Raw genomic sequence first — 13,185 nt, 5'->3', positions numbered from 1 at the left:
CTCCCTCAATGTTTACAGGGAGATCAGATCCTGGGTGGGTCAGACATGGTTTACGACAGTGACTCCCGCAATGTTTACAGGGCGATTAGATCACAGGCGGGTCAGACATGGTTCAGGACAGTGACTCCCTCAATGTCTACAGGGATAAACACATGCTGGTTAGTGCTTACACAAATGCCCCTGGGAAATTACAGATTTAAATTCAATTTACTCTGAGCTGAAGATGTGAATTTAAATTTGAAGAGAGAGTAGGGGGAGAGCAGGGGGGTCGAGAGAGGGAGAGAGAGAGACTATATCACAGTAACCATGGTAATCTATTCAGAAGAGAATGTCCCTGAAAGAATGTAAAGGGTATCTTCTACCCTTGTATCTGTCACTTTGTTGATCCAACACTAAAGTGATTGCAAAGCACCCTCACATTCAACACAAAGAGCCTATTCCCTCTTTATCAGATTAGAAAAGTGCTATTCACAATTTTTCCTTTAAGAGGAATTTGGTAAAATTGTCTCAGCCGAAATGTAACATGTCGCCTTCTCAAAATGTTTTATCTTACAGAGGCTTATGATGTGTTGTTGCCATGGAGGCCAAAGGGGCCATAAACAGGATCCTGGGAGGAAGGGAAGTGGTGATCAGCAGGATAACTGCTCTAGTTATTTGGATTTAGTCCTTTCACTAAGTCTTTCTCTGGTAAAGCCTTAAACTGGTTTAAAATAAATTTCATCATGGTTTTAGTGTTACAGTTATATATGCACAAAGTCCTAACGCAGTGTTTCATTAACCTTTTGGGGTTGTGACCCACCAAATGCCTTTAGAATTTAGACCAGATAGACAAACAATGTTTATACAACTGGGAAATCCAAGGGAGACTATAAGCCCCTCCGGGGGTTTTGACCCTCCAATTGGAAAATGCTGCGCTATAGAAGCTTTTCTTTGCTCCTTAGCTGGCACCAAATGCAGCCAACTCTCAAAGCCTGAAACACCCGCTCAAGAAAATCTATTTTTTTCTGCACTCTGAGAATGGAACCTTTCATTAAAATATAGATGATGCTATGTTTCACCCATTATATAATCATATTTGTGAATCAATTATTAGTAAGCCTAATGTTCTATGTGCAGGTACAGGAGTAATGTGATTTTTCAGCAGTGAAGGTTTCTTTGAATCGCCAGTTTGATGGAATTCCATCCTACTGTCTCTCGGGAAGGATTTGTTTGTCTGGACAGATGAATGTGTTGCAGCTGACCATAAAACCATGCCTCTGATGAGCCCTGTCATCATTACTAAGAAATGCAGGTATTGAGATTGAATATTTATTTTGCATTTTCCTCATCAATCCCATGCTGCTTCAGTTCAGACGCTTACATTTAAATTACATTTTATTTGTTTGAGGCCGTTTTATATCATGCAGAATACTGCCGTCGGGGTGAGCGCTGCTCTTGGGATATATTGTGGAGTTATTATTGACACCCTTGATAAAAATGAGCAAAAATGGCTGTATAAAATAAATAATTATAATATTGTTCGCTCCAAAAAAAATAGGAAATTATGTTATTTTATACTAATACAATTGCTCAGAGAAAGAGATTTAACAAGTAATACTTTTTTGCTCAAAAAGGTAGGGGTCAAACTTATTGACACCCCTAAAGATTCTTATAAATAAATTAGTAAAAAGTGTAGTATCCCATTTGGTTCCATATTCCTAGCACACAATGACTACATCAAGCGTGTGACTCTACAAACTTGTTGGATGCATTTGCAGTTCGTTTTTGGTTGTGTTTCAGATTATTTTGTGCTCATTAGAAATGTATGGTAAATAATGTATTGTCATTTTGAAGTCACTTTTATTGTAAATATGAATAGAATATGTTTCATGTTTCAACACTTCTACATTAATGTGGATGCTAACATGATTATGGATAATCCTGATTGAATTGTGAATAATGATGAGTAAGAAAGTTGCAGAGGGTCAAAGATCATACCACCAAGACATGCTAACCTCCCCTGTTATTGGTAATGGTGAGGTTATCATTTTTATTTAGGGCAATTTTTGTGGGAATTACAAACGTTATACAGTGAGGGAAAAAAGTATTTGATCCCCTGTTGATTTTGTACGTTTGCCCACTGACAAAGAAATGATCAGTCTATAATTTTAATGGTAGGTTTATTTGAACACTGAGAGACAGAATAACAACAAAAAAATCCAGAAAAACGCATGTCAAAAATGTTATACAATGATTTGCATTTTAATGAGGGAAATAAGTATTTGACCCCCTCTCAATCAGAAAGATTTCTGGCTCCCAGGTGTCTTTTATACAGGTAACGAGCTGAGATTAGGTGCACACTCTTAAAGGGAGTGCTCCTAATCTCAGTTTATTACCTGTATAAAAGACACCTGTCCACAGAAGCAATCAATCAATCAGATTCCAAACTCTCCACCATGGCCAAGACCAAAGAGCTCTCCAAGGATGTCAGGGACAAGATTGCAGACCTACAAAAGGCTGGAATGGGCTACAAGACCATCGCCAAGCAGCTTGGTGAGAAGATGACAACAGTTGGTGCGATTATTCGCAAATGGAAGAAACACAACAGAACTGTTAATCTCCCTCGGCCTGGTGCTCCATGCATGATCTCACCTCGTGGAGTTGCAATGATCATGAGAACGGTGAGGAATCAGCCCAGAACTACACGGGAGGATCTTGTTAATGATCTCAAGGCAGTTGGGACCATAGTCACCAAGAAAAGAATTGGTAACACACTACGCCGTAAAGGACTGAAATCCTGCAGCGCCCGCAAGGTCCCCCTGCTCAAGAAAGCACATATACAGGGCCGTCTGATGTTTGCCAATGAACATCTGAATGATTCAGAGGAGAACTGGGTGAAAGTGTTGTGGTCAGATGAGACCAAAATCGAGCTCTTTGGCATCAACTCAACTCGCCGTGTTTGGAGAAGGAGGAATGCTGCCTATGACCCCAAGAACACCATCCCCACCATCAAACATGGAGGTGGAAACATTATGCTTTGGGGGGGGTTCTACTAAGGGGACAGGACAACTTCACCGCATCAAAGGGACGATGGACGGGGCCATGTACCGTCAAATCTTGGGTGAGAACCTCCTTCCCTCAGCCAGGGCATTGAAAATGGGTCGTGGATGGGTATTCCAGCATGACAATGACACAAAACACACGGCCAAGGCAACAAAGGAGTGGCTCAAGAAGAAGCACATTAAGGTCCTGGAGTGGCCTAGCCAGTCTCCAGACCTTAATCCCATAGAAAATCTGTGGAGGGAACTGAATGTTCGAGTTGCCAAACGTCAGCCTCGAAACCTTTATGACTTGGAGAAGATCTGCAAAGAGGAGTGGGACAAAATCCCTCCTGAGATGTGTGCAAACCTGGTGGCCAACTACAAGAAACGTCTGACCTCTGTGATTGCCAACAAGGGTTTTGCCACCAAGTACTAAGTCATGTTTTGCAGAGGGGTCAAATACTTATTTCCCTCATAAAAATGCAAATCAATTTATAACATTTTTGACATGCATTTTTCTGGATTTTATTGTTGTTATTCTGTCTCTCACTGTTCAAATAAACCTACCATTAAAATTATAGACTGATCATGTCTTTGTCAGTGGGCAAACGTACAAAATCAGCAGGGGATCAAATACTTTTTTCCCTCACTGTAAGCCTTTTTAAACCTCAAATAGCCTACACTTGGAAATGTCCTGAAACAACAGGGTGATCAAATTAAGATCTAACATTTGTATGCCGGCTGTGTTCTGATAAAATGGGAACATTGATATTATGCCTAATATTGCCACTGTCATTAGGCTACATCTTAGAAATGGGTTCATTTTAAGCAATATTATTACTGCATACTGGTAGTCTGGACAATAGGCCTACATATTACTGACACATTTTATACAGAAACAGAAGGCAAAATTCAGCGTAGCCTACTGTTAGTGACATTTGGTGAAGCAGGCCTGCTTAAAATATGTAATATGCAATCATGTATTACTTAATTTCATTACGACTAAATTTAGGCCTAAAAAAGCAGTGATTGTGGTATAATGTGTATGTGGTATGAGTACGAGATTGATCTGATTATTGGTCATGAATTATTATGAGCTATGAGGCCAGTGAGGTATGTTTTGTGGCCGTGCGCGTAATATTTGTATAATCAGTCGACTGAATGGAGCGCGCTTGTTTCAGCACCATGGAGAGCGACTATTGTTATGGCTGAATGGTAGGCTATTCTCAAAAACAAGTCAATCTAATGTACAAATTACTTATAGCCCCTTGTAATAGACAGTTCTGTCATTTAATTGACATTGTCATCATATTAGACAGTAGAAATGCACAGGAAAACATTTTTTTTCCCTCTGTACTAGGCTATACATTTTGATGGTAGGGAGTAGACAGTGGGTTTTGTGATAGTGAATCCGTTTTGTCATCATGTTTTCAATCAGGGAAACTATCAAATGAGGTAACCATAGGAACCTGATATATTTTGGGAACTTGCAGTTATCATTTCATCATGTGTGTTGTTTCTGTCTCGTCTACAAGGTGTGCAGGTAGCCAAGCGGTTAAGAGCGTTGGGTCAGTAACCGAAAGGTTGCTATTTCGAATCCCGGAGTTGACTAGGTGAATAATATGTCAATGTGCCCTTTAGCAAGGCTCCTGTAAATCTGCTAAAATGGAAACAAAGTGAGATGGCCAGCGCCTACTGGTGTCTATATGTTTATGTCAAGTTGGGTTCCAACTGGGTGGAAGTGTGTCAGACATGCGCGCCGTGTGCGGGAATAGACCTGTGTTTAGAAACCCTAGTGTGTGCTTCGTGGGGCGGAAACACTTCACAGTGGCAACGAGTGGAGATGATGAGGAGAGGGGAGGGGAGTCGCGTCGGCTCTGCGTGTATCGGGGTTTGTCTAGGGGAGGCGCGGCGCACTCTGCCCTCTCCATACCGCCTATATGGATGACCACTTAAACCTAATCGACTCACCCTGCTCGGTGAGACAAAGAGGCAACAACGTTGAGAACCACGGTTACTTCGAGACGGAGAAGGGCCTCATGACAGTCGAGAACATGTTGGAGGAGTCAGTGGCGCTTTCGAGCCACCTGTCCGTGGATCGATATGAGCGAGAGGGCGGACGCGATTGCTGCGAGAGGGTGGTTATCAATATTTCAGGTTTACGCTTCGAAACTCAACTGAAAACTTTCAACCAGTTTCCGAAAACGTTGCTCGGGGACCCCAGAAAGAGGATGCGTTACTTTGACCCACTGAGGAACGAGTACTTCTTCGACAGAAACCGACCCAGCTTTGATGCCATTCTCTATTATTACCAGTCAGGAGGGCGCATCCGGAGACCTGTTAACGTGCCCATTGACATCTTCTCTGAGGAGATCAATTTCTATCAACTCGGGGAAGAGGCTATGGAAAAATTCCGAGAGGACGAAGGATTCATAAAAGAAGAGGAACGTATTTTACCCAGTAATGAATTCCAAAAGCAGGTTTGGCTTTTGTTTGAATACCCTGAAAGCTCTGGGCCAGCAAGGGGAATAGCTATCGTCTCAGTGCTTGTCATTTTAATATCAATTGTTATATTCTGTTTAGAGACCTTGCCTGAGTTTCGGGATGACAGGGAACCTGTCCCGTTAGCACTTACAGTCAATGGGACGGCCTCCTACCACGCAAATCCATTCACCGACCCTTTCTTTGTGATAGAGACACTTTGCATAATTTGGTTCTCTTTTGAGTTGCTGGTCAGGTTCTTCGCGTGCCCCAGCAAATCCACGTTCTCAAAAAACATCATGAACATCATCGACATTGTCGCCATATTTCCCTACTTTATCACTTTGGGGACAGAACTGGCTGAGAAGCAGGGTAACGGTCAGCAAGCCATGTCCCTGGCCATTCTCAGAGTGATAAGGCTCGTGAGAGTCTTTCGCATCTTCAAGCTCTCCAGGCACTCTAAGGGGCTACAGATTTTAGGGCAGACACTAAAGGCCAGCATGAGGGAACTTGGACTGTTGATATTTTTCCTTTTTATTGGAGTTATCCTTTTCTCCAGTGCTGTTTATTTTGCCGAGGCTGATGACCCCTCCTCCAGTTTCACAAGCATCCCAGATGCGTTCTGGTGGGCTGTGGTCACCATGACTACTGTCGGCTATGGAGACATGCACCCTGTGACAATTGGTGGCAAAATTGTTGGGTCATTGTGTGCTATTGCCGGAGTGTTGACTATCGCTCTCCCTGTGCCGGTTATTGTCTCCAACTTCAATTACTTTTACCATAGGGAGACTGATGGAGAAGAGCACGCACAGTACTTGCATGTCAGCAGCTGCGAGCACATACACTCAGCAACAGAGGAGCTGAAAAGGACTCGTAGCACGTCATCTCTGAGCAAGTCAGAATATATGGTTATAGAGGAGGGCATCAACAGTGGGTATAAACAGCCCAACTTCACCAATGAGAATAACCAAAACTGCGTGAACATCAAAAAGATATTCACGGACGTGTAAATGCTTTCACTTTATGTGATAGAGAAATAGAGTTGCGACTACTATTTTTTCTATGATAGCTAGCTAATCGTGATGTGTCGGTGCATATCTGTCAGGTGGAGTGTGCTAGTGTGCCACACAGTTTGCCAAACGTACTGTGATCTTTCAATTCGTCCTTGAGTCCAAAACAGGTGTTGATGTTCGGTAGTTCGGTAGGTTGTACGTGTTGCATATTTATTCCCGAATCGAAACAGTGTTGTCGTGTTTTTTGAGGGGAAAAGTTCGTTGGCTTATCAGTGTTCAGTCTTGTCATGAATTGCAATATAATCTACAATGTCTGTATGACGTTGCTTACATCGGATGATGACACACATAGGCTATGCTTGAATGGGCAACCTATGCGTAATGGAAATATCATGGACATACAGTATCATAGCCTACGAGAGCAGGCTTTTAGCATTACAGCCTATACCAAATAAAACAAAAAAATGAAAGTATCAAGACTCGGGAATGTCTTTGATCAAATATCTCCATATAATTTAAATATATCATTACCCATTAAATGGGCTAAAATATGTGTATAGCCTACAATTGATGGTGGTACTAATCCTTGGTAATTAATGTATCTGATCAAAATTCCATCCAAAGACGTCATCAGGACTACATGGAATTTATTTTCCTACAAAACATGACTTCAAGACTATTTCCATCATGGAGGATAGTGTGAGCACAATGATGAAGACATGGACACATTGCATATAGTGCGCTTGGATGGAAGAATGAAGAACAGCAAAGTCCCGCCTCCTGGATGCCACTGAGCCTTGTGATGCAGTCTCCATGACGACTACAGTTTCCTGGGTAACCCCCGTTAACGTTACCATGGTATCCTCTGCGTTTCCACAGAAACCCTCCAGATGGATCAGCAGCCCTCCTTGAAAGAGAGAGCAGAGCCCTCCTTGAGTCTTAATATGATAAACAGGTAGGCCTAATGAAACAACTGTTTATATATATGTGTGTACAGTGTATATATATATATATATATATGCTGTTTGTGTTTGTGTGTATATATATACAGTATATATATACGCATGCACACGCACACACACACAAACACACACACACACACAAAGTATATCAATATCTATATCTATATCTATATAACTTTACAGAATGGAGGCAGTTTTTTCTGTAGCCTATATCCGAGACATCAAATCAATGATAGCCACAATAAATTATTAAATACATCAATTAAAATGTTTTGGGTTGTGTTAATGCAAAAATGGGATCAACATAACATCAAAACGTAGCAATATCTCAACATTTCAACAGCCCCATTCTAAGTCTTAGCTATTTATTATATACCTATATTTTATTATCTGAAAACATGCAATCGCTCATCACAATTTCTTGTCATTACTAGAGGCCTATACTCGATATCTCTCCGAGTTGGCATGCCAACTGGGGCTGATGTCAAGCCAAACTATTGTCCCTTGTTCCTCTCACACGGCTGTGAACTGTCCCTCTCACAACAAACAGAAAAGCCACACAAAGGCCATGCCAAAATAGGAATCGGCAATGGACATAGACAACCCATGCGACAGACAACAACATACATGCATATAATGTGTGGCAAATAAATAATACACGAATACATAGCGAATGTAAATAATACATAAATAGATATATACATAAACACATAAATACAAATTTGTATAAATATATATATATATTTTTTTTTTGTACAATTATTATCCATGTCTGATAATTAAGCCCTTATAACAACAATGGTACTATTATTGAGGTCTTTAGGAGACTTTTGGAAGATAAAATGTGGGAAGGACAGTGCTTGCACGCTGTAATGTCAACTAAATAATGTCAACGAAATATTGATTTGTTTTTCACTCGCGCAGGGCTGGGAGCTGTATGGCTGATCACTTGCACCGTACTAGAGCTGCCTCCCGTAGGGTGGTGTCCCAGGGCTGTTCTGCTCTTCCATCCCTGTTAGGATGAATCACAATGCACCTCGTCCTTCCATCAAGGCTGTTCAGACCCAAGTCACCTACATTAAATCAGTTACGCATCATTTAGATTTAGTTAAAATCTAAATGGACATGTCGGGGCCTAACTATCTCTGTAAAAATACATTATCCTAGTTGAGAAACCATTTGACATTTGAAAGTGATAGTGCTGAATGTGGGAGAAAATCGTAGTAGCCTAATTAATTGGTAGTTAAATGGGCTAGAGCAGAATTAGCTTCACAGATCTCTTTTTATATCCTTATAAATTTACCCACTGCTACTCTGAAAAGTCCAAGCCCAAAAGAAAGTTCAGTGCTGCCCTCAAGTGAGATAACTTATGTAGGACAGGGAGGATACAAGCTTGTTATGTTGAACATTATGATATGTCTAGACTTTTTTATTGTATAAAGTTCACGTTATGATATCAAACATGCATCATTTAATCAAATATGAATGAACTAATAATGGCAGAATATGAAAGGATTCATGACACTCCTAAATCACATGTAATTTCCCCCTAGACCCCGGATGGATATTTTCACTTGGCCAGATCAGATAACCTCACCTCAACCTGCCGACAACCATCGCCCAACCATCACTGCTGCAGCAGAACACATGCACTTGAAAGGTAGTGTATATCTCTCTCTTATTCTTATTTTTGTTATGTGATGGATTATGTCTGCATGTCATTGAAATATGTGAAAGCATGAGATAACTTCTTGTCTTGAACATATTACATAGTCATAAAAACTGGCTGAGTTTCATCCCAAAAAATAAAAAATGTAGTACATTAATTTGACCCACCCATAATACAGTGTCTCAATCTCTTACCTTCACAGGTCTGGAGGAGAATTACCCTGACACATACCAATGGACTCAAGCTCCAGCAGCACAACACCCCACCAGCTGAAATACATCAAGATATAGAGGATCTCTATGGCTCCACCATCTCCCACACATACTGTACTGGCCTAGAGAGAGACCCACAGAGGCAAGGTGCCATGGACACAGTGTCTTCAGCTAAGACCTCACCACACCTCCCATGGACTGTCTATCAGAGAAAAGGAGTATGTGATGTACTCAGTGCTCGTGCTCGTTCTCTCTCTCTCTCTCTCTCTCTCTCTCTCTCTCTCTCTCTCTCTCTCTCTCTCTCTCTCTCTCTCTCTCTCTCTCTCTCTCTCTCTCTCTCTCTCTCTCTCCCTCCCCCCTCCCTCCCTGAGATCTGGAATACAATCATAGAGAGGCCAGTACTAGAAGTCACACTGTGTATGTGGCCCATCATAGCTCCCCAGTCCCCATCAGGCTTGTGGTTGGTCCATGGCCGTCCCCAGTCCCCATCAGGCCTGCGGTTGGTCCATGGCCATCCCCATCAGGCATGTGCTTGGTCCATGGCCGTCCCCAGTGGAGTAGAGGACTGAGATCATGTTTTTCAGCATCACAATGTATTCATGATGTGTTGTCGTTGTCCCAGGACAAAATCAATTCAGTAAGCTTTTGCCTGTTGAGTGAAAATATTGCAGTGTAATAAGTTGGGATTGTTTATCTGAAGAGGTGAATGTCATTAGGGAAATGTATTTATCACGCACGCACGCAGGCACGCACACACACACACACACACACACACACACACACACACACACACACACACACACACACACACACACACACACACACACACACACACACACACACGATTGCTTCCTCCTCTCTTTCCCTTCTTCCTCCTCTCTCTTCTCCTCTCTTCTCCTCTCTTTCCTCTATGTCATCCTCTTTTCCCAATACAATATAATAACATGACGTCACAGCTGCAGGTGGCTTATCAGAAGTGCTGTGTGGCTTTGTTCTCTCTGGAAATAGGGTCCACTCTTCATTTCTCCCCACTTCATCCTTTCTATCTTTGGGAAAATGAAAACTTGTCTGTGAGTTACCCTTAGCTATAAATCACTTGTCAGTGGAGCTCAACTTGAATGCTTATGTGGAACACCTCAAGCTGCATTTCAGTGCACCTCCCAGGAAAACAAAAGGCATTTTTGTATTCTGTATGTTTAATACATTAGATGAGGCATGTCATTCCATTTCTATTTAGTCAACTGCACATAATTACATACTGTACATTATATATGTTTGTGAGTTTCAGTGTGTGTCTGTTTGTGTGTGTGTGTGTGTGTGTGACTGTGAAAGTGTGTGACAGTGTGTATGTGTGAATGTGAACATTAGTACAGACAGTATATATGTACGTTTGAGCGCAGCTGTAAAATGTAGGTCTCAGCCGGTACTGTACACCTGGCTGACTGCACTCTGGAACCCTCGGCATCAGAGTGCTGAGAAACCCTTCTCAGGAGAGGCACTCTCTCTGTTGCCACTGCGTTTGAGGAAAGACCACCCCCCCCCCACACACAAACACACCATCCATATAATGGATTAGCTGCACTTAAGGAAGCCAAGCAGACATGTGTGTGTGGGTTTGTCATGCTCATCCAGAGGAGACGAGGAGACCCCAGGCATCCCCTCTACTCTCAGGCAGACATCCGCCACATGAAAGGAGTGAAGCAGTAGCAGCAAGCTATTACGATACAGGGGATGCAGCTGACATGCAGTGCATTCTGGGGCGAGAGAGAGGTATTTTATAGTACTACTAACTTCACCAATTGTATTGATGATTGTGTATGTCTGTAACGCTCCTTGTCTTAGCCCTAAACATTTTATAAAAAGCTATATGGCTGCGGACAGAAATATAGGACGCTTCAGACATGCTGCTATTATTACTCTGGGTGCAAACGGAATACCATCCATCTACTCTTCAGAGGACGTCTAATGGTAGACCTGGGGGCTATTTATAAAGTTCACTCTTCTGGATCATGACTCTGTGTTCGTTCAAAGCTTTGAGTCAAGACAAAGGAAGGCCCACAAACCATATCATGAGTAGTGTACACATATCCTTTTCTCCCAATTGATATAAATACCAAGCCAGTTATTAAAGAAAGGGTTTTACTATAAAATGTTTCATGAAGCGCGAATGAGACCAAGGATACCAGAGACAGTCATATCATGTTTGAGTATGATATTCACAGAAAATGTGTTAATAAATTCATTGATAATTTAGAGGGTAAATAAGACTCATATAACTTTCATTAACAAGTATAAATTACACAGTTGCAGAACTGTGTTGTCATCTTGACCTTTCTGAATGTGTTGTAATTTCTACCAATCAATAAAGTCTAGCAAAGCCTTAAGGTATTACAAAGCCTTTTTCATTTAACGAAATGCTTTAGTACTTTAGAGGACACTGTAGAATGCGTCGACCGCTAGAAGGACATGCAAAGTGCTGTGTCACTGTGCTTTGACTTTACCTCTAATATCCCAGAGGAGAGGAGAGAGAGACTCTCCAGGAGTGATCACAGGGCCTCCTACTTCTGCTTGATGAAACCCTAGGGGCAGTCACCATAGCAACAATATAAGACTAAGCACAACACTGTCCAATGGCAGAGGCATTTCATTTCAGGGTTGGATGTAATAATCATAGTGTTATTAAACACACTGGTTAGATATACAGTGGGGGAAAAAAGTATTTAGTCAGCCACCAATTGTGCAAGTTCTCCCACTTAAAAAGATGAGAGAGGCCTGTAATTTTCATCATAGGTACACGTCAACTATGACAGACAAAATGAGAAAAAATAATCCAGAAAATCACATTGTAGGATTTTTTATGAATTTATTTGCAAATTATGGTGGAAAATAAGTATTTGGTCAATAACAAAAGTTTCTCAATACTTTGTTATATACCCTTTGTTGGCAATGACACAGGTCAAACGTTTTCTGTAAGTCTTCACAAGGTTTTCACACACTGTTGCTAGTATTTTGGCCCATTCCTCCATGCAGATCTCCTCTAGAGCAGTGATGTTTTGTGGCTGTCGCTGTGCAACACGGACTTTCAACTCCCTCCAAAGATTTTCTATGGGGTTGAGATCTGGAGACTGGCTAGGCCACTCCAGGACCTTGAAATGCTTCTTACGAAGCCACTCCTTCGTTGCCGGGCGGTGTGTTTGGGATCATTGTCATGCTGAAAGACCCAGCCACGTTTCATCTTCAATGCCCTTGCTGATGGAAGGAGGTTTTCACTCAAAATCTCACGATACATGGCCCCATTCATTCTTTCCTTTACACGGATCAGTCGTCCTGGTCCCTTTGCAGAAAAACAGCCCCAAAGCATGATGTTTCCACCCCCATGCTTCACAGTAGGTATGGTGTTCTTTGGATGCAACTCAGCATTCTTTGTCCTCCAAACACGACGAGTTGAGTTTTTACCAAAAAGTTATATTTTGGTTTCATCTGACCATATGACATTCTCCCAATCCTCTTCTGGATCATCCAAATGCACTCTAGCAAACTTCAGACGGGCCTGGACATGTACTGGCTTAAGCAGGGGGACACGTCTTGCACTGCAGGATTTGAGTCCCTGGCGGCGTAGTGTGTTACTGATGGTAGGCTTTGTTACTTTGGTCCCAGCTCTCTGCAGGTCATTCACTAGGTCCCCCCGTGTGGTTCTGGGATTTTTGCTCACCGTTCTTGTGATCATTTTGACCCCACGGGGTGAGATCTTGCGTGGAGCCCCAGATCGAGGGAGATTATCAGTGGTCTTGTATGTCTTCCATTTCCTAATAATTGCTCCCACAGTTG

At 42.0% G+C, this 13,185-nt stretch overlaps 1 protein-coding gene and 1 long non-coding RNA gene across 2 annotated transcripts; both read left to right on the top strand.

Annotated features, from left to right (window-relative positions):
• Positions 1 to 969: 969 nt before the first annotated feature.
• LOC121574905 lies at positions 970 to 10,149 on the top strand. Its single transcript, XR_006002264.2, has 4 exons — positions 970 to 1,291; positions 7,394 to 7,469; positions 9,030 to 9,136; positions 9,348 to 10,149. It is a non-coding gene; the product is annotated as an uncharacterized LOC121574905 (long non-coding RNA).
• Positions 4,784 to 6,987, top strand: LOC121574904 (potassium voltage-gated channel subfamily A member 3-like). The gene has a single exon (XM_041887571.1). The coding sequence runs from the start codon at positions 4,961 to 4,963 to the stop codon at positions 6,509 to 6,511; it is 1,551 nt and encodes a 516-aa protein (XP_041743505.1). The 5' UTR covers positions 4,784 to 4,960; the 3' UTR covers positions 6,512 to 6,987.
• Positions 10,150 to 13,185: the final 3,036 nt, after the last annotated feature.

Source organism: Coregonus clupeaformis, chromosome 10, assembly GCF_020615455.1.
Source record: "Coregonus clupeaformis isolate EN_2021a chromosome 10, ASM2061545v1, whole genome shotgun sequence".
NCBI lineage: Eukaryota > Metazoa > Chordata > Actinopteri > Salmoniformes > Salmonidae > Coregonus > Coregonus clupeaformis.
The sequence above is the reverse complement of the archived record's forward strand: the minus strand, read 5'-3'. Positions and strand labels throughout refer to the sequence as shown.